Source organism: Borostomias antarcticus (assembly GCF_949987555.1).
Source record: "Borostomias antarcticus genome assembly, chromosome: 17".
Taxonomy (NCBI): Eukaryota; Metazoa; Chordata; class Actinopteri; order Stomiiformes; family Stomiidae; genus Borostomias; species Borostomias antarcticus.
Genome location: NC_140250.1, coordinates 24306547 through 24327712, shown reverse-complemented (window position 1 = coordinate 24327712; position 21166 = coordinate 24306547). Strand labels below are relative to the sequence as shown.

Genomic DNA, 21166 nt, shown 5'->3' with positions numbered 1-21166 from the left:
TCTCTCCTGTGTGGACGCTCTGGTGCACCTTCAGGTTGTTGGAGTGGGAGAACTGTTTGCCGCACTGGGCGCAGCGGTACGGTTTCTCCCCGGTGTGGACCCGCTGGTGCCTCTTCAGGCTGCAGAACTGCCCGAACTGCTTGCCGCACTGGACGCACTGGTACGGCTTCTCACCCGTGTGCACCCGCTCGTGGATCCGCAGCTGGCACAGGTGGGTGTACTGGCGCAGGCAGAACGCGCACCTGTAAGGCCGGGACTCCGCGCCGGCTTGGTCCTGATTGGTCCCTGGTCCTGAGACGCTGCCTAGGTGGGACAAGGGGGCGGTGCCGTTCTCCTGAAACCCCACCCACGGCGGAAGCGGCTGCTGCTGCCCCCCAGCCGCCATGGAGACGGGAGCGGCCAAGTTATTCTGGAAGGTGTTGAAGCGGGCGTCGAAGGAGCCGTTCACGGGGTAGAGGCGCTCGCCGGCCGAGCTCTGTCTGCCCGTTACCTGGACGAGGGGCGTGACGTGATGATAGGTGCTGTTCTGGTTCCCGAGGTGCACCGGGTTCGAGTCCCCTCCCACCGCGGCGTCGCTCCCTCCCCAATGCTCCGCACCCATGTCTTCTGCTCTCCATGACGACGAGTGCCCGACGCCATCGCGGTTTTCTTCCACCTCAACAGGAAGTGGGTCAATTATGATGACGTCAGACTTGACCTCCGAATAACCCTGAACATTGGTGTCTTGGCCCCTGTCCTGTTGGCTGATATTTTGGGTCTCCTCCGTACTCTGGGCCACTACTGGCTTCTTCTCCGACTTTCCTTCCTCAGTGGACTGGCCCTAGAAAGAGGAAGGAGGCAGTGAGTCCACTGGTAGAAGCACTGGAAAACTCAAAGACAAATCTACATGCTTGGAATTAGTTTATTTCAGTCCTCACATGGTCATTTTGCTGAATTCATAACATACAATGCAGATATACATAGACTAGGGAAGTGCGGTGTATAAAATACAATTTTGTGTAGTCTTATCAATAACATTTCTCATCAACTGCACTTTTCTATGGTTTCAAAGAAAGTGTCAGTGTAATATTTCTATCATTATCATATCATACAGTGAACTCTATAAGTATTTGGACAGTGACACATTTTTCGTCATTTTTGCTCTGTACTCCTCCAACAAATACTGTCCACTCCAGATACATTTGGAGTTAACTGTAGGGGTAATAACAAATGCTATGCAACAATAGCAAAAGCTAGCACATTGAACATGCTTTAACTGCTTTAACAAATATCAACTTTGGGTTGACAGTCACTTACACCCACCATGCGTTCAAGTAATCAAACCCAATGTAACCATAAACAAATACAAGGCAAATTTTGCCATATCCAACCCACTTTTTCAGTGAGTTTCTCTCTGTCTAGTTAAGATAAGATATACCCAGGAGGGGAAATTTGAGGTACAGAGGTACAGAATAAAAACAAGAACCAAGAATCGTAACGTAACAATGAAATACATAGGAACTGTAAATAACTGTTATAAAAATAAAAATAAATCTATAAAAAGCCCAGCCAATGTAAATTGACAACTGACAGAAGGTCGGAGGGGTGGGGGGGGGGTGCTTAGGCGCTGTTGTTATATAGTCTGATGACTGCTGGCACAAAGAAAGGCCTGAATTGCTGGGTCTTACACTTGGGCGAGATGAGCCTGTGGCTGAAGCCCATCGCTGCCATCAATGTCCTCCCCATGGTTCTCTGAGAACAGGTCCTGTAGGTTCTCCAAAGCCGCTCTCGACCATACCATCACGGTTATGCTGGAGTTTCTGGTGCCTCCTCAGGTTACTGGGGTGGGAGAACGAGCGTCCGCACACTCTGCATCCAAACGGCCGCTCCCCTGTGTGAACGTTCTGGTGAACCTTCAGCTGGCTGGCGGAGATGAAGCCCTTGTGGCACACCGGGCAGGTAAAATGCTTCTGCCTGTTGTGGTTGAAACAGTGTTTCTTCAGGTCACTCTCCACGGAGAACCTCTTCCTGCAGAGGCTGCAGGGGAACGGGCGCTCCATGGCAGCTCTGAGGTGGGCCGGCAGGTAACTAGACTGAGGCGTGGCCGCCGCTTGTGAACTCTGGCTAAATTGGCCGACGGGAAGTGGTGCTTGAGCCTTTTCCTGTCTCTCGAAACGTCTTTGGTGAGTTATGGCATTATGATAGCTTGGTTTAAGCGCGTTTCTGATCCCAACGCTGGAGGAAGCTGCACAGTCTGTGGACAACAGGCCTCTCTCTGTGCCCTGAAATACTGGCGATACCTGACTATTACCCCTTAGTTGCTGTGTTCTTATGGAATCAAAGTCAACAGGCTGAGCCTTATATGTGATACTGTCTAACTCTATCACTCCCTCCCTGGCACCGAAACTGTTGATGCGTTCTGTGACTCCTCCCCCATCAGAGTGATCATACATCCTGCCTGCTGCCTGACCACAGGTCACAGATTCAATCACTATCACCTCTCCCTGGGTATGTGCGGGGTCTTGACCTACACTCTGCTCTGGGCCAGAGACTGTGTGCGGCTCTGAACACACAGGTGCACCCTCAACGTCCATTATATCGGTGTAAGAAGCAGAGGATGCATAGTTAGCTGCTATGTCTGTCCACTCCCGGGCTAGAGGAGCTTGGAGGAGACAGTTTCCCTCATCCAGGTCCGTATATGGTCTCTCTGCTCTGAGGTCACTTCCTGCGGGAGCCTGGAGAGCCACCGTCTCAATTTTTGTCTCTGATTGGTTGTTGGCAACGGCCGAGGTGTGAGATCCACTGACCTCCGTTACTTTGCCCCCGGTGGCGTTGATGACGGGCTGGGTGGGTTTGGGAACATCCTTCTCCTTGGCTGTGGTGGGCTGAGTGAGCTCTCTGTCGTCCTCTGGTGGCCTGCCTGGGTCTCTGCTGGTGGCTGTGTCATCAACTCCCACCGCCCCCTCCACCTTCACGATCAGCAGGTCCAGATCCTCCTCCTCTGCTGACTGGAAACACCAGACCGACAGGAAAAACGTCATTTACAACAGGAAGACATGCCACCCTGGCAGCCATGCCACCCTTAGTAGTAGTAGTAGTAATAATAATAATAATAAATTGATAATAATAATAAATGTGGACCCTTAGTAATAATAATAATAATAATAATATGATAATAATAATAGTATTCTTCAGAGACCTAATAATTTACATTATCAGTGTCCATCTAAAACCAATGCTTTGACTGGGCTGTAGGCTACTTGGTACCAGACACATTAGACTCTGTGTATCTGAGGTATAATATGTATCTGGGAAGTCAGCTAAATCAGCTACTCTCAATATACACAGTTAAAGTGTCAGTATAGAGCAGTGTTTTTCAACCGGTGTACCGCGGCACACTAGTGTACCGTGAGAGATTGTCAGGTGTGCCGTGGAAAATTGTCAAATGTCAGTAATAATATTAAAATTATAATAATTATTATTTTGAGAATGACTGACATGACTGACAATGACTTTTTTAGCCGACATGTAGGCTATGCAATCGTATGCAATCAAGTAGAAATCGCTTGACATGTTACCTCTCACTCAAGAATGTCAAGGACATGCAGCGTTGCACGAGACAATAGGGGAACATTTGGAAAGCCTCGAGGAGAAGATGTCATTTTATTTCCTCTTAGCCTCCACTGACTCATTGGACTGGGTGAGGAACCCATACAGCTCATCTGTTCTTTTCGGAAAGGACCTGACTTTGCAGGAGCAAGAAGAACTAATTGAACCGAGACAGGATCTTTCAACTCTGCTTCCCTTTTCCACAACATATCTTTGCGAGCTCAGCTTCTCAAGCCTAACTGCAATTAAAACAAAAAACAGAGAGAGACAGAGCTGTTGAACAAGAGCTGCGCGTGTGCCTGTCAGCTATTATATTAAAAGTGTTAAATGCTCTTTGTTTTGTAGGCCTAAATGGTGACAAGTTTCATATTCATGCGCTCCATTTAATAAAAGTGCCTAAATTTGACCGTGTGCACCAGTTATATACTTCTTTCCATGTTAATTATTCATTTTGGGATGGTGTTGTGCCGTGGGATTTTTTTAATATAAAAACACTGGTATAGAGGGAGCTAGTACCTCATTCTTTGCTGTAACGACATCATGGTTTGAAGCATCATTGTGGTCCACGTTGATGGGACTCCTGTCCTGTACTGGCTTGTTCCGGTTAGCTAGTCTGGCTCTGTTCTGAAAAGTTGGTCCTGGAATGACAAAGGGACGGTTGGGAAATGGAGCTGTGTTACACACAAATGTCCAACCACTCAATAGGCTCTGTGCACCAGCTCCACTACTTCCTGAAAGTCACTTGGCATCTTTATTTCCTGTCCTATATGATTGGATTAAGTGATTAATCAGGGGTGCGGCAGACACAGCGCACACCTGATTAATCACTTAATCCAATCATATTGGACAGGAAATAAAGAAGCCAAGTGACTTTCAGGAAGTAGTGAAGTTGGTGCACAGAGCTGAATAGGCATAGCATCACAAAACCACCACGTTACCTGATGCCGGCGTCTCCCGACCGTGTCTGTTGAGCAGGCGAACCCCAAAGCGATTGCTGACCGACCCCTCCGAAAACTTCCCCCTCTCCGCTCGGAACCTGGAGATCTGTAGTTCCAACAGCTTGATTTTCCTGCGAAGGAATTCGTTGTCCTTGTGGCTTTGAGACATCTCCAGTTGAACGACAGCATAGCCATCGTCTACAACTTTGCATATTTCAGCTACGGCTGCATTTGCCAGTACCTCCATGATCGAGGCTATCTGCGACTGGAAATCCACGCTCGCCGACATTGTGTCCCTCAACAATATTATTGGCCTAACGTTGATACAACAAACACTTCCTTTGTTATCTATAATCTAGCTATAGTACCACACAATACGCACAGAGGTATGTTATATGTGCTTAATCTTAAGTAACACAGCGGTCTTACGAATGTTTTGTGGACGCTGATGGCGACTCGATTCCTGTGTCTTTTTTTTGTTGGGTTTAGACGGGCCGACGTCAGATGTAATATCGCCCCCTAGCGTTTGGGAGCAAAATCACTAGGAAGTTCACGGTCTAGATTCAAGCTAGTTTCCAAACTAAGGTGTGCTTATTTTGACTGCATACTCTTATTACATTTCATTATCTATTAAGACAGTCTTGTTTCCAAAAAGTGAATCAAGTGTGCCCAACTAGCTAGCCCATGCTCACCCAGGTCCCCCCCCTCTGATGGACCGACTCATCTCATTGATATTCATGTTTGAATTTTGCCCGCGTCGCATAGTTCCTCCGTCATTCCTCCGTGAGCGCTACATCACGTTATGTCCTGTTGCTGTAAAGGATGTCCAACTTACAGAAAACACATGGTAAATATTTGTGGTGGGCTCTTGTGGGTCTTGGATTCCAGCCCGATGCTGCAATATCACACGGAGCAAGCAAAGCTAACGTCAAACACATCAATCTTGGACCGTAAGTCTCTGTTCGGTTTCTTGCTAGCCAGCTAGCTAACGTGCTAGTTAAAACTGGCTAGAAAAGTGGGCCTTACTTTAGCCTCAAGCTTGTCTCCTAGCTTTCAGATGTTAAAACTCATACGATCTTCCCTGTCTCACCAACAGAAGCATGTTTGACAGACCAAACAAGGACGCTTTCTTCATAGTTACCCATTTCCTGTTGGAAAAACTCAACCCTACACGTTTCCATGATGATTACAGGTGTGGTTTGTTGTTTGTTGTTTGTTGTTTGTATCCAGTTAGTTGACCAATGTTTTCCTGTGTGTGTGTGCGTGTGCGTGTGCGTGTGTGTGTGTGTGTGCGCGTGTGTAAAGTGTCAAGTAAAGTGTTTGCCACAGTAACAACATGTGTGTGTTTTGTATGCAAAGGTATTGCTGGCCAATTTTGGACCACAAAGCAGATGCTGAATTCCGTAAAGTCACATGTGCATGGCTGCGAGATATAATGGTAAGGACACTGTTTTGAAGGCGTTATTTAACATATTCTTCTTCTTGTATGCAAAGGCAAGGGGGTCAGAGAGTCACATTGCAGGACAGGTGTAGAGCTCGCTAGATCAGGGTGGTGTCATAAGATCAGGACAGGTGTAGAGCTCGCTAGATCAGGGTGGTGTCATGAGACCAGGACAGGTGTAGAGCTCGCTAGATCAGGGGGGTGTCATGAGACCAGGACAGGTGTAGAGCTCGCTAGATCAGGGTGGTGTCATGAGACCAGGACAGGTGTAGAGCTCGCTAGATCAGGGTGGTGTCATGAGACCAGGACAGGTGTAGAGCTCGCTAGATCAGGGTGGTGTCATGAGACCAGGACAGGTGTAGAGCTCTCTAGATCAGGGTGGTGTCATGAGACCAGGACAGGTGTAGAGCTCTCTAGATCAGGGTGGTGTCATGAGACCAGGACAGGTGTAGAGCTCGCTAGATCAGGGTGTGGTCATAAGACCAGGACAGGTGTAGAGCTCGCTAGATCAGGGTGGTGTCATAAGACCAGGACAGGTGTAGAGCTCGCTAGATCAGGGTGGTGTCATAAGACCAGGACAGGTGTAGAGCTCTCTAGATCAGGGTGGTGTCATGAGACCAGGACAGGTGTAGAGCTCTCTAGATCAGGGTGGTGTCATGAGACCAGGACAGGTGTAGAGCTCGCTAGATCAGGGTGGTGTCATGAGACCAGGACAGGTGTAGAGCTCGCTAGATCAGGGTGGTGTCATGAGACCAGGACAGGTGTAGAGCTCGCTAGATCAGGGGGGTGTCATGAGACCAGGACAGGTGTAGAGCTCGCTAGATCAGGGGGGTGTCATGAGACCAGGACAGGCCATATTTGGGACCATGTTCCATTTGGTACCCATTTGCCTTACATCATGACTTACACTATTATCTTGACATACAGCAAATATATGAAGATGACATTCAGCAGGTGTATTTCTCAGTACCCTAGGATGTGCAGTGTCGCCTGTGAAGTTGTTCACTTCAATAATCAATAGTTCTTGACGGGCGTTGTCTGGTAAAAAGTAGCTCTGTATGGCAGGATATGCTCCTGTCCAGTGTCAGTGCTACAGTCAACCCCATACCAAGATCCATGATACTGCGGGGCGGCTTACGATGCTACCAGCTAGCTACAGATAGCCTGCAGTTAGCATTATAGCTTACTGTAGGAATAAAAAAGGTCAAAATACCTAACGAACAGACTATGTTTGATGTACATTAGTGTTTCCCCTGGGATGGAGTTGTAGCAGCAGAGGTGATGAATGTGTGTACAGTTGTTTGTACTATTTTTCTTAAGATGAGAATTCTTATCTACTGCCAAAAAGAATCATACCCAATTCTTGTAGCACTGCAATGTGCAAAAAAATGTGAATAATCCAGGGAAGTTGAATAATTTGTGGATTTGGTGTTAAAATGTTTTCTCTGCTGGCGGATGCTAAATGGCTGCTCTGTACCTGCCCAGGATGGGGGTGCTGGCGCCGGGCCCAGAGTGGTGGCCTCCTTGTTCCTCTCACCTGGTGGCCCCAAGTTCACCAACCTGATGCTTCATCTGGCCAAACATGTCATGCTGCAGGAGATGAAGACGTGCTCCACAGGTACGGTATGACAGGCCCAAATCATTCCACGGGCACACCTGCTACTGTACTGTGTGTCATACTGTATGTGTCTAGAGCTGTGTTCCCCTGGTGTCATCAGACGGCACGTGGGTCCCCGAGGCTGCAGGGAATCCCGCGTCCTCATTGGACACGGCGAGGAAGCGTCTTCAGCTGGTTCAAACCAGATTCGTAAGCGGTGCTGTGGATCAGGACCGCGTGCTCCAGGAGTACCAGAAGCAAGCCCAGTGAGTCACTGTACACCAGGAGATATTTGTATAGCTAATAACTCCCTCCTCTGTCCTGGTCTGACCTGCTGAGTAGTGTGCTACTGTACACCCCGGCGTGCACTTATCAAGTCATGTAAGATCAATAAAAGGGAAAAAGGGATTTTTAAATATTGCTGTGATTGTCTTATTGGCCCAATTTAGGGATTGATTTGATCCCTAAAATTGTCAGCTCAAATTAATATGTGCAAAACATTTGTTTTAATATAATATCTGGAAAACCAATATTTTTTCAAATTATTTTTGATGTCGTTTTTGTTGTTAATTTTGCAAAAGTGTGCCTGACTGTAGATTTTCAATATGTTGCACTCGGTCCACTCTGTCTACCTCTCCTGTAGGTGTCAGGTTAAGAGTCTGAGGGATAGGAGGGCTGAAGATGCCAAGTATGATGATCTTCTCAAGTATGTTTGAGTCTTATCTTATGTCCGGTTTTCCTTATTACCATTGAAGGCTATTATAGTTATTATCGAGTTCTGCTTGTCTAAACATGGGCAAAAATATTTGTCAATTCCACCTGGCAGTGAAATTCTCTTATATATTCTTCAGGCATATCAACAAGGACACTGACCGGGACGGAACTGTTCTAGCACAGAAGATCCAAAAGGTTTACATCTTTTTGTTTAAATTGATTACTATTTTTTATGTATTCTTCCTAGTCTAGATAAAACTGAGCTACTTGTATGTTGCTACTAATACAGTTGAGTATTTTCCAAACCTTTCCTGGAGAATCCCACCTGTTGTGTAATGTTTGTTCTGTTCTGGTTCTGGTTCTAGCTGTCTATAGACCCTTTTCTGTGCAATGTCATCATCCTGTTTCAAAATTGCGCACGCATCGCTGTAATGACACCTGCCAATAGAATCGATGCACTTGATTGATGCACCTGGTGGAGTGTTGCGCATCCGTAGTTCATTCTTTTGTTGCCAAAATGCGTGCGCACACTTAATTGTTTACCAACAGTAAAAGGGTCTACAGGCAACCAATCACCAAGCCCTCAGGCTTGCTAAATGAGGGCTTGAACCACTCAAACACATGTGATATCCCCTGTGAGGCATTCTGCTAATACAATGGTAGTGTGATAATGTCAGGTTAATAGGGCCAGTGTAAACGGTCAGGGCTTGTGTCTTCCCTGTCAGCTGATTGGCCTGTTTGGGTCCCTCCAGGTGCGCTCTCTGTGGTCGGCCATTGAAGGGATGTTGTCCACCGTGGAGAAGGAGCGCCGTGTGGTGGAGTGTGTGGTCAGAGGGGACACGGACCAGTACACCCTCGACGGGAATGACCTCACCCTCAAAGTTCCTCCGGTTCTGCTGCAGCGGATCGAGAGGTTCCACCACCAAGTGAGCATGTGTCTGGGGAGATGTGTGTCACCGTGGGCTTCTTACTTTTCAGTAAGACGTGACTGTTGAAGTGTTCCATTGTCTTGCTTCTGCGAAGTTGGTCCTGTAGAGTTGTACATTCCAACATATAGTATTAAATAACGATATATGGCTAGTTTTGATATCTTCTGTCATCTCAACATGTACTGAGGAATGGTAGTTTTTGTGTGTAAGTTGATGTTTGGCCTTTAACGTTTTCTGTGCCTATCTCAGGAGGGCGTCGGCAGTCTGTATGAGGCCGGGCAGATGAACCTGCTCAGCTTGCTGAAGCTGCTCCATCACGCCGTGCGCCTCCTGGCGGAGGAGAGGTCCCAGGCCGCCAGCCACGCCCCCGGCCCTCCTCCGCAACCCCAGTCCCTGCTGGAGAAGAGCCTGCAGGTGTCCCGCGCGCAGGAGGACCTTCGACGGATGAGGTGTGGATCACACAGGACTGGATGAGCTTGGATTTTGTCTGACAGGAGCCACAGCAAAGTTGGATATCCTGCAATACGCCCATGTTTTCTGTCAGTTAAACCACCAAATGAAATGACATTGGAACAAAACACAACAATTGACAGAGAAATGTGATGCAGTCAGTGTTTTGTAGTCCAGTTGCTATTTTATTTGGAGGGTTGACTTTGCTTTCTTGTTCTTGTGTTGCTGGGTAATACACACCACATGCTGGGTAAATACAATGCATGCTCCTCATGGACCACAATGCACCCTGTCGGCAGTTTTCCACAGCTGATCGACCAACCGTTTTTCTGCAGTTCATGTGCACAAAGCAGTTAAACGAATTTGTCAGATATCAGTTTTCTCAATAATGGTATTACTGTTGCAGGAAGAAGATTTCCAAGGAGGAAATCCCAGAGATGAAGAGCAGCATCAGGATGTTGGAGGAGGACTGGGATCGGAAGTGGGCGGAGACTCTGAAAGGCACGCCCCTGACCTCATTTCTCAACGAGGACCTTGTGAGTAGCCTTAAGGGGTTTCTGACCCTCTCCCAGTAGTTGAACAGCCTCCTTACAGTATGGAGCCCTGAGACTGGATAAGAATTCACCACTCTTCTTTCTTTCTGTTCAGTTGGTCATGAATCTCGTAGGGATAATTTTAAGAAGATTAGGGATGTGTTACTCACAAGTCAACTAGCTCAACTAAAGGCTGAGAGCATTCTTCCAGTTTTTGTTGCTAAAACTGGGTGGAAACAATTCGAGAGAAAAAAAGCATTGCAGAACCAATCCAGTCTTTAGGGCGGCCCTTCATATTTGCGGTGACATGCAGAAGTTGTGTGCTTGTAAACACTGTCCTACCAGCAACATGTGCATTATAGGACGGCTCAGACGCAGTCATCAAAGAAAATTCCTCCAAAGTTTATACAATGTTCTCTCAGCTTTTGTTGTAGTTGAAAAAACTTTTTGGGCTAGAGCACAGGCTGTAAAAGGCTGTTCTGCCGACGACAACGGTCGGTTTTTGGCAAAACTGCAGAGACTGCAAACGTTAGCACTAGCTAACATTAGCTAGTTATATTAACCTGGCTAGTTAATCTGCAGTCTGTAAAAAAAAGATACTCATTGCTGACGTAGGTGTAAAACATCGGTAGCCTAGCCAGCTCTAAACTCCAGCTCTAGTGCGCTTAAGAAGCTGTAAGCTTGGCGCTGTTCAGCTACATACAGCTTGCCAGCGGACACACCCTCTAAAAGCTGATATTGCATTTCAGTTCTAAATGTAAACGTTAGTGGAAATGGTAGAGTAATGAACATCACTATTTTCAAACACCTCGGACAGATCTGAATGTACTAAACATCCCAGGATGGGAGTCAAGGAAGGTCTGTAATTCAATTAGTCTTCCATCTCTCCTCAGGCTCTGGGCTTCCTCTCTCCCATGGCCCCTCTTTCCTTTGAGCCAGCCACAGAGGCCAGCTTCAGATCCAGCATCTTCTCCCACTACCCTGCCAAGCTACTCGGTGCGTGAGGGACTAATTAATGTTTTTTGTGTGCCAAAATGAAAGAGTTTTTATTTTCAGTTGATGAAGTGCTGGGACACCTACAAACAAATTATAGTACAAATGCATTCAGAAGACATTTTCTCATGGAAGTTGAATTATATCGTTTTCAAAAGGGACAGAATTATTTATTCATATTTTTCAGTTGATTCTCAATGTCTCTGAAAACTTAAGAGAAAACTGCAAGAACTTTACAAGCCTAGTCCTGTCATGCAGAATCATCATTAATCTCAATTACTTTTTCAAAACATAAATCTCCTTACAGAGTTTCCTGAGGAGGAGCCAGCAGAGTTTGAACCACTGAACCACTTATCTGAACCCCCTGGACCTGCTGTCAGTGCCATTAACACTGACATCGAAAGGTACAAGACTGTGTTTTTGATTGGAACAGGATGACTATTAATTATTGACCCCCTAAAGGCAGTATCAGCAATATTCATATTCCTCACACCAGGCATTTTGTCCTGCACATGAGGATGCTGTTGCCCTCTAGTGGTCAGACAGTGTACATGCTGTTTTACTGTCCCCTGGGCCATGGCTTCTGCGTGCCCTGTTGTACAACTCATTACAAATTCCTTATAAAGGCTATTGCTATGCATAATTAACATTTTCTTAAATGCACTAAATAAAATCAATTTACTTATACAATAGGTTACTTGAAACAACTTTCCTTCCTTAATAGTCTGTATAATTTAAGCAATGGGGAAATAAGCTACAGTAACCCTCAGCAATGGAGCTGAGGTGCAAGTATAAAAAATAATTCTGAAGTGCAAGTCTAATGGAGTACATGAAAGGCCCATTTAAGAGACTTGAGGCAGACATACGGTCTTGTTTAAAAAGCAAATATTGAACACCGTACAAGAGTGCATTTTTGATAGCATGGCTCGTTTAAGAGACATGAGAACTCTTCTAATTGCTAGTGATAAAATGTATTTTTGCAGTCAACTAAACCAAACTAAATGGTTAATTCAAGGCGCCTGCCATTGCACGCTATGATGGTGGTATACTCCTTTGTCTCTGTAGCGTTGTTGACTGGAGCATAGCCCTGTGAACCCTATGTTCAAGCTGGCAGACATGAACCTCACAGACTCACAGTCCTGATGTAAAAGGAGAGTCTCTGAATGATCGCTTGCTTTGGCTAACGCTAGCACGCTAGCTAGCTTGTTACAATGGGATTATTTGATAGAGAAACTCACATCTACGACTATGAAAGATAGTATCCCCTTCAGGACACATTGTTTCTCTTGGAGCAGTGAAAACGACAAAAGCACTGTATCAACTTGATGAGATGGATCAGATAACATACTTTAATAATCCCCATGGGGGAAATTAGGACAGGGTTCTATTCTGAGCAGTGTTTCTATTGGCTAGCTTCAATGTCTTGCCTTGGGTGCGGTAGATATGTTTGCCAGAGCAGCGCTTTGTGAAAGAACGTGTGGCTCCGGAGCAGTATTATGTTAAAATTAGCCGCCTCAGCTTCATGATGCAACACAATCTTTGCAAGATATGCAAAACAATCTTTGGGTCCTGAGAAATACACTGGCCAAATATCTACTTCATACAGTGGGCGTTTGTGAAGATATTTGGGTTATAGAACACACACATGCACGCACGCACACTCTTCCTCTCATTAAAGATGACACTCAATGGACCGTGATTCAAGACTCTCAATTGTTATGTCCTTCATACAAGTATAAGGGAGTGAAATGCCGGCTCCTCAGCCTTGCAACAGCAACAGAATAATCATTGACAAGATGATAGTAATGATAAAAAGAAAAAAAGAACAGTGCAATACAATTTGTAAGTGTGTGTGTGTGTGTGTGTGTGTGTGTGTGTGTGTGAAGTGTGCAAGAAAAGTGCAAATGTGCATTGTTGGCATGTTAGTGTGGCTCTCACTACAACATGCTACTAACATGGAGTTATGTTATCTCCTGATCATAAAAGGACCGAGCCTCTGGTTGTGGAGTGGACTGGAACTCCTCTGTCCACCGGAGCGATCTCCTCACCGCTGACCGTACCGCTCCGCGCCCTCGCTGACAGCCCTCTGGCGGGCGTGCTGACCCCCCCCGACAGGGCTCCCTCACCAGCGCCTCTGAAGGTAGGACCCTATGCGCAGCCCTGATGAAGGCCCTAGGCTTGTTGGTATTATTAAAAGCCACAGCAGGGGGTCCGCGGTGGTGTAGTGGTCTAAGCATCCGTTTCTGGTGCACCTGCCCACCGGGGACCGGGGTTCACGCCACGGTCTCGCCAGATCCAAATATGGCCAGATCCCACAGGGGGAGGGGCATATTATGACCAAAGCAAAGGCAGTCATACGCCTGCGCCGTACCAAGTGGCAGCACGTCTTGCGTCTGTCTCTTGTTGTGTTGTGTATTGCTGTGTCGTTCTATGTTATGTTGTGCCGTGAACTATCAGATACATTGAATTTCCCCAAGGGTATTAATAAAGTATCTATCTCTATTGGGCCCCCGCTCCCGAGGGTGGTTAGTTTAAATTCGCCGCTCTACAGCAAGTCAGGTGGTTGTCGAGCAGTTGTTAAGGTACTGTAGTGCAGAGGGATTCAAATAAGTCAGCAGTGAGCAAAGCATAAATAACATATTTCTTTATATTTTGATGTAGAAAGTATGAGGTGCACATTCTGATGAAGATCGAAACGCCATATTTAATAAACTATTGGGAACATTCCATTTTTCTATGCGCACAGCGTGCTGGAGCAAGTGGGGAAGCTATTTCATTTCTAAAGACGTTTCTAAAGATCCTATTACAGAGGCATGTGAAAAACCAAAACAAGCCCTCGCTCTATGTAAGCACAACTAGTGATTCATAAAGACAGATTGATGAAAACAACCGTTTTGCGGCAGAAAATAGATTTTTTAGAAGCTGCATTCTCAGTGCCCCGTCCGCCGCCATTACATGGATATACTCGGCTCGCGCTGGATTTTAAATTTCTTCTACAGGCCTCCAAATTACACCAAAGTGATCTCGGTGAGTCAAACGTCTTATAATATGCCATAAATAAGGTCCAGGTTGTCAAAAACGAGCATTCTCCTTTAAGGCAGCTGGGATTGCCACCTTACACCAAACGATCGAGATGACGGGAGCGTGCTATGACTATAGCAAAACTCAAATGATTTTATTCCGACATTGGAAATTTGTCTGCGACAGTGAAATCGGATGAGAAGTCGGTTGGTGTAAGGCCGCCATTAATCTAATAGGAAATCACAAACCGCCTACTGCACCTTTAATCGTAAAATAATGCACTTCGCAGATGCACCTAGCCCCCCGCATTGTGCGTTATTTTTTGATAACGGCACACCTCGTCATGTATTATTCCTTACTTAACAAACACCTCGTCAAATCCCCACAAGTTTCTCCATCATTTTCAGTTGTTTGGTTAGTCAAAAAAACTGATGACTGCCAGTCGACCAAGATTGTAAAGTCAGGCTCAGCCCTCGTTCCTCACCTGTAATCTATTGTGTGTGTGTGTTTACAGGCCATCGTATCGGAGAGTGCTCTTCCTCGGCCGAAGCATCCTGTTGTGAATAAGAATTCTCAGTTATTGGACTGGGAGTGTGATAACCTAGCAGACCAGGTACACTACAGCACCACTGGGCTTGCTCTCAGAATGTGTCTCGAGACTACATCTTCCCATATCTTCCCCCGTTTGCCAGTGGTAATATTCAGATATACAAATGAATAATTAATATAAACAACCCTCCCCTAAAACTCAGATACAGATTTGAGATTTTTACCCTGCAGTGTCAACATAGCCATATTGAACAACACTTTCTCTCAAACATTTCTGAACTAGTTGCCCTCCATCAGTGCTTGTAAACTTTAAACCTTGTGTGTGTTAGTTCTCAGAGGCTGTGACTACGGGTTCTGGAGGCCGCTGTGTGGGCGGCTGGCGTGATCTCGGGAGCTTGCTCAGTACGCTTGCTACAGACCCTTTCTCCACCAGGAAGCAGCTGCCGCGCACCCCAGAGAGCTTGCGTAAGCATCGGCTTCTGGTTTTGTAATATTGTTGTAACTGCCCATGTTGGACACATATAACAGTAATGGATGAAGAGTAAGGCTTTTTTTTTTCTTTCTTGTTGCTGTGGAAACGATAAGCAGGTTTTTATTTCCTCCACCAGTCAGGGATGTGAGAAGCTCGTGGCGGAAGGCGGTGGAGGAGGACGAAGCCCAGAAATCGAGTCCCTCGAGCATCATCATGCACTTCACCCCCCTCTCCGAGGTGCCAGAGGCCCCCCTCAGCCCGGACGCTCCCGCTGCGGTCACGCCCCCGGACCCTACCGCTGCCTCCCGGAGCCCCAGTCCCCCTCCCCACCAGCAGGGGGCCTCGCTCATGTCCTTCCTTTCCTGGGACTCCTCCCACGTGGGGGCCCTCCACAGCCTGAGTGGCGACAACAACAACAACAGCAGCAGCGGCGGCGGCTTGATCCAGTTCAGCGTAGCCCACGAGACGCTCCCAGACCTGCCCTGCGGAGACAGCCTCCTGAGCCACAGCGACGGGTTCCCGGACTCGTCCGCCACCGAGGAGGAGGAGGAGGAGGAAGAGCTGCTCCTCCCCCACATACCCTCCATGAACACAGAGACTAAGCCAGCAGCACTCGCCGCGCGCCAACGCCTGAACACGATCCAGCAGGCCTGCAGAGAAGCTTCCTTCATGGACACCAGAAAGATCCCAGAACCCTCCCCCCGACCGCACCGCGGGCAGCTGTCCAACACTAGTGATTGGTTACCGGCGGCGTTGGGTGAGGCTGCAACGACAGCGGAGGCTGTGGATGAGGTTTTCTCCCTGGATCTGGACACACTAGACAGCCCCTCACGATCTGACCAGGAGCACTACAGCCTCCCCAACTTGATCTCCTTCTCCCCCATAGACGACATGTAGCTCCTACAGAGGAGTTTTTGTCTGAAGGAAACAATATTCTCATAAAGTCATATGGTTTATATGGTTTCAGGTTTGCACCTGATTAAATTCAGTAAATCATTCAGTTTGACAATACGATAAGGTTTGGTACATACAAGTATGCGTAAACTAATAATTGGACTACTCTTTTTTTCTTTTCTTTTTAGATTATATTTTTTAATGTCAACATGAAAACTGACTGAAGTTGCTGGTGAGAATAAAATGTACAAAATTGTTAATAAACTGCAAAATTCCTATAAATACCTATTAAACTTCTGTTTCTGTCGCACGCCATCTCAATACTAATCACCTTCACTGGGGGACATCTGAGACATTCATATTATCAGGCAGCTGTTATATCTCCCATGCTTTCTTATCTCAATCTGCCGTCCTTTATTCTTTTTATTGAGCCATGGGTTTATCTTATTGCTATTCTGTAACCTTATCAGTTTCCATTCTTAATATAATTTAGGACTATTTAGTGACTAGGGGAATGGCAACGATGATGCAGTACAAGAGATTGCATTATCTCATCTTATTGCAAATTCAGGCTAGTACAATATAGAGTAGTACAATAAAGTGAGTTTTGCTGTCACAAGCCTTAACTGCTTCTGACACCTTTCCACCTTTGAGGGTGGCTAACCGTTCCTAGACAGACACATCCGGGCATTCATGATACCAGGAGATGCAGAGATAGAACCAATCACAATGAAAGGCTTTTATTGCTTGTGATTCTCAGAGCCTATCTTCAACTGCAAGCCTCGTAAACACGAGAATAAGGAATTGTTTCTAGTGAAAGAGACAGGAACAGGTGTTTGGAACAACTTGCAAAGCCTAAGCTTAATTTACACTCGACCGACATTTAGCATTAATACTTCAGTGAAGTGTCTGATCACCTCCGTCCGTGGTAGTCTGACTCAATAGATGTAGGTTTTGGCAATAAACCTTGTCATTCGTTGTCACACTGCCCAATCAGTGGCGAGACTGGCGACGCAAATTAATCTGATTCGGGCCGAGAGATTCTCTCAGCACCAATCAGATTCAATCCCGACTATTTTGCAAGAGCACCGCATGGATGTATTAATTGAGTGAAGTGTCATTTCTGTCTGTTGACACTTTCAAAAGTGGGACAAATAGTTTTACATACTGTAAAAGTTAGCGTGTAGCCTACCAATATATTGTCATGAATTCAAGCCTCACCCCCGAATGTGATTAGATATTTAAACAAAAGTCTGAATTTTCAAATTGATTTACTTATTGTCATAGTTGTGTTAAAGCTACAAGCGTGTAGGTAACATTTTTGCAATATTAACTCATGACCTTGGTTTACATGATGATCTGTCACTCACTGGTGGTGATCTCATGAGCGGCTTTCAGGTGATACCACCAAAAGGCCAACAGATGGCGCTCTGGTTCAGCAAATATTGCCGTTGATGCTAGAATCCTTTGATATAAAAACCATGGTAACAGCAAACAGATGTGTTCTGATATAATTTATGGAATTGTTTTATTTGTAGCTTTTAATGTGCTTCATCTCTGTAGGCACATCAACGTGAGTAGCCTACAGTCCGATTCATCTGTAATTGTTCTGTGAGGGCTGGTATTTGTAACAGGAAGAGATTGCAAAAGGAGATGTTATAATATAAGCAACAAAATATGCAGACAGAAGGAGGGTGAAAGTAGAAATGTGACAAGAGAACAAGACAGTGTAGGCTAACAGAGAGAGAGAGAGATAGAGAGAGAGAGAGAGAGGGGGGGGCATTACATCATGATGATCGGGATAGAGCTGCAGTTGAGCCTGGACAAAGAGGAGGGAAAGAGGTGGGCTGAGACAGCAGAGAACAGGACCCTGATGAAGGCTCTAGGTGGGGAAAAGCACAAAGAATACACAAGAACAGGCTTGTCCACTCCACGACATAGGTTGAAAATGATCGTCCATGTAGGGGAGTGAACACAGGGATGGAAAACTGCCACTCACTACCCTATCTGGCAAAGAAAGGGAGGATGGTCTGATGTAAGATAGAAAAGAATGGCAGGACCCAATTGCAGATAGACAGATATTGTGTCGCTACTCGATGGTTCATTCCAGGTTAACCCATGACTGAAGAACTTCTGACTTTTGACTGATGAACATTACCATGATGTATAGGCAATCTTAAAATGATAGCATCGAGCTTAACTTATACTGTATTTTTATTGAACCTTTAACCAGATAAAACTCGTTGAGATCAAAAGAAATCTCTTTTTCAAGAGTGACCTGGCCAAGAGGGCAGCACACAATAAAAACACATAACCATCCACGTTCCATACATACAGTAGGCTATAATATACACCCAGATCCCTCTACCTATTCAATTTTCACACCTATAAATTGATGAGGCAAACTTACCTTTGAGGTGTTCATTAAATCTAAAATGGTTGGGTCAGGCCAGGTGGGAGGTACACTGAAACTATTATGTGAGAGAATGCACTAACTGACAGGAAAATTGTTTGAGAAGAAGCTTTGAACAATATTTCAGTGCTGAGTTTGTTTTGCTCCACCAAGATCACCTTTCCGGAAAATAATAATCGTTTTGGTACAAAGCAGGAACCCGGGCTTTGATTGTGTATTTTTCTTTAAACTGCTGCTGTGGGAGCTGCAGTAGTCTCTCCTATCTTGTGTAGCAGGAATCCAGCCTAATTGGCCCAGCTGTGGCTTGCCATTCTCCTACATCATCTAATAGTGCCCTGTCCAACCTGACCTCATTCCAGCTCCCCTCCTGCTGTGAGCGAGTCAGTTCAAGACATGGGGATTGAGGAAGGCATACAAGTTGTCGCCCTCCCCGTCAAGAGGTGTAGAGGGGTAATTTAATAAGCCAGTACATACAGTATAAAGGGCGGAATAACTCTGTGCTTCACTTCACTCTAAAAAAGGATGATATGCTATATGTTCCATATAGAACCAATAGAACCAGATTTTAGTGTTCTTTCTGACCTGAACAATGGCTAGAATCTTACCAGCCTGAAAAGGGTTCTATATTAAAGGGGGTTCTTCTAGGCCGAAACAATTCTACAGTAGCCTATATATAACGCTTTTTTTGTACACCAGAAAATACTTGTATTTTTCCTGGGCAATGCTTTTGCATGTATCATGACATCTCCAAGGTCCATAGTGTGTGTAAAAAATTATATAACACATTCATATGAAAATATTTGGCTTTCCTTAAAATAACCTGACAAAGCATAAACATGGTTATATATCATGCAGCTGGGCCTTTGGGATAAAATGGAACAAGACAGAGACAAGCATTGCAATGCTAACCATAACAAAACCTCCAAAGAGTAATAATTCCTTGCTTATAGAGATTATGTCCTCAATTACGAAAGCTCAGTTTCACTAGCCTTGGCTGCCACAGTGACGTCCTCCCGATGTTTGCGTAATTACGTGTTAATAATCTTACCGTCTAAATGGAGATGGTGGACTGGACACAGACCACATTTCAGATAAGGGTTGGGAGAGAAGGGGCTAGGAGCCATCAATTTTCAAATGTTTCTGGCACCACAAACTCCCTCCCTTGGGTACCATTTGAGACATGGGGGCAGGTGGTTAGATTTTTTCTTGCGGTAAATTGCTTTGACATTATTAGAAAGAAAAAATATTACAGTAGAGGAACTGCGAGGCATTTCGAGAGATGAGGTTGGTGGGAGGTTAATGTAGCAGAAAAATGGCCCTATAAAAACGGAATTGAGATGAATAGTACCAGTGACAAAAGATAACAGCAGTCCTCCCAACCAGTCAAAAGACAACACAACACTGTGCTTACTGACATCTGTATGACTGAAGTGTTGATAAAAATACATTTTAATCGTCAGTTTATCATGAAAGAGGACAGCTGTTGGTGATAGGCAGAGATGCCATTGATCCCAGTCCTGCAAAGGGACTTTCTGATCTCAGAAAAGCACATCTTTTGGTGTAAACATTTATTGGTTTTCAAACTGAAATAAAAATGACTTGCACCAGCATTGAACAGCCTTTCAGAATCCACACATTTTCTTTTGAGAGAAATAAAAGGAAAAATATAGATATAATATATATTCAGTTGTATAAATGTGCAAACTGTCTTGTTTTTTTCTTCCAGTGACCCAGTGGGTATATCATTTAAAAAGACCTTCTGATGAAAGATTTGACACTGTTGGCCTTGTACCAGGAAGGGAGGGGAGGAGAGGAGAGGGAGAGAAAGGAGAGTGTGGAGGGGAGAAACCATCCAAGCGGAGAAATACTAAAATATGCTATTGGTGGTGGGAGTGTAATTTTTCATGACTTTTTAAATTAAGTTAAAAACCAGGGATGTCAAAAAAGAAAACAATTAGAAACAAAAAGCCTGTTTTCGCTCTCATCTGTGCCAGTGACAAACACACACCGTTCACGGTGACAAGAGAACTGATTTAATTATTTAGCTACTATATAAATTATTTACAAGGTACGGGTCTTTTTCACTGGACACTGTGAGGTGTCTTCATATTTGTGTTTCTTGGAGAATAAAGCAGTAGACTCTCGAGAGAAGGCACAGCAAGAGACCCATGTTGTAGCTGAGGGGGTGACGCCATGATGCACTGGCCACACTATGGGGCAGGTGTCCGGGGAGAGGGTGTGGATACCTGGCTGCCTGAGGGGCCTTTGGTGGAGTGTGGCTGAAACACACCAGACACCCCAGCTGAGGTGGGCGGCTAACGAGCACAGCAATAAAACTGAGCTTGGATGGGCTGGACAACTAGAAAACAAAATGTTTAAAAAAAATTACACAAACAAAAAACAACACAAAAAACAAACAACAAAAAAAGAAAAACAGGCTGCCCTTTGATATGTTCAGGCCCAGTCTCATATGAGAGCAGACAGGTTCATATTTGGAACATCAATCATGGTTTTTGGATGCTCATATCAGTTCAAGTTATTGAAACTTTTGTTCATGTTTTTTTCTTCTCCAAATTCATAGAACATTACAAAGACAACACATTCCCCAAAGTCTCTACAAATCAAGTGTGAAAA

The 21166-nt window shown here is 45.3% G+C and overlaps 1 protein-coding gene across 1 annotated transcript; it reads left to right on the top strand.

Annotated features, from left to right (window-relative positions):
- Positions 1 to 5348: 5348 nt before the first annotated feature.
- Positions 5349 to 16280, top strand: haus6 (HAUS augmin-like complex, subunit 6; the record flags this gene model as incomplete). Its single annotated transcript, XM_084452137.1, has 16 exons — positions 5349 to 5476; positions 5623 to 5718; positions 5886 to 5964; positions 7453 to 7585; positions 7686 to 7830; positions 8208 to 8270; positions 8416 to 8473; positions 9031 to 9204; positions 9457 to 9656; positions 10064 to 10193; positions 11084 to 11186; positions 11491 to 11587; positions 13170 to 13323; positions 14719 to 14817; positions 15083 to 15218; positions 15362 to 16280. The coding sequence occupies 16 exons, from the start codon at positions 5349 to 5351 to the stop codon at positions 16120 to 16122; spliced, it is 2556 nt and encodes an 851-aa protein (XP_084308263.1). The 3' UTR covers positions 16123 to 16280.
- Positions 16281 to 21166: the final 4886 nt, after the last annotated feature.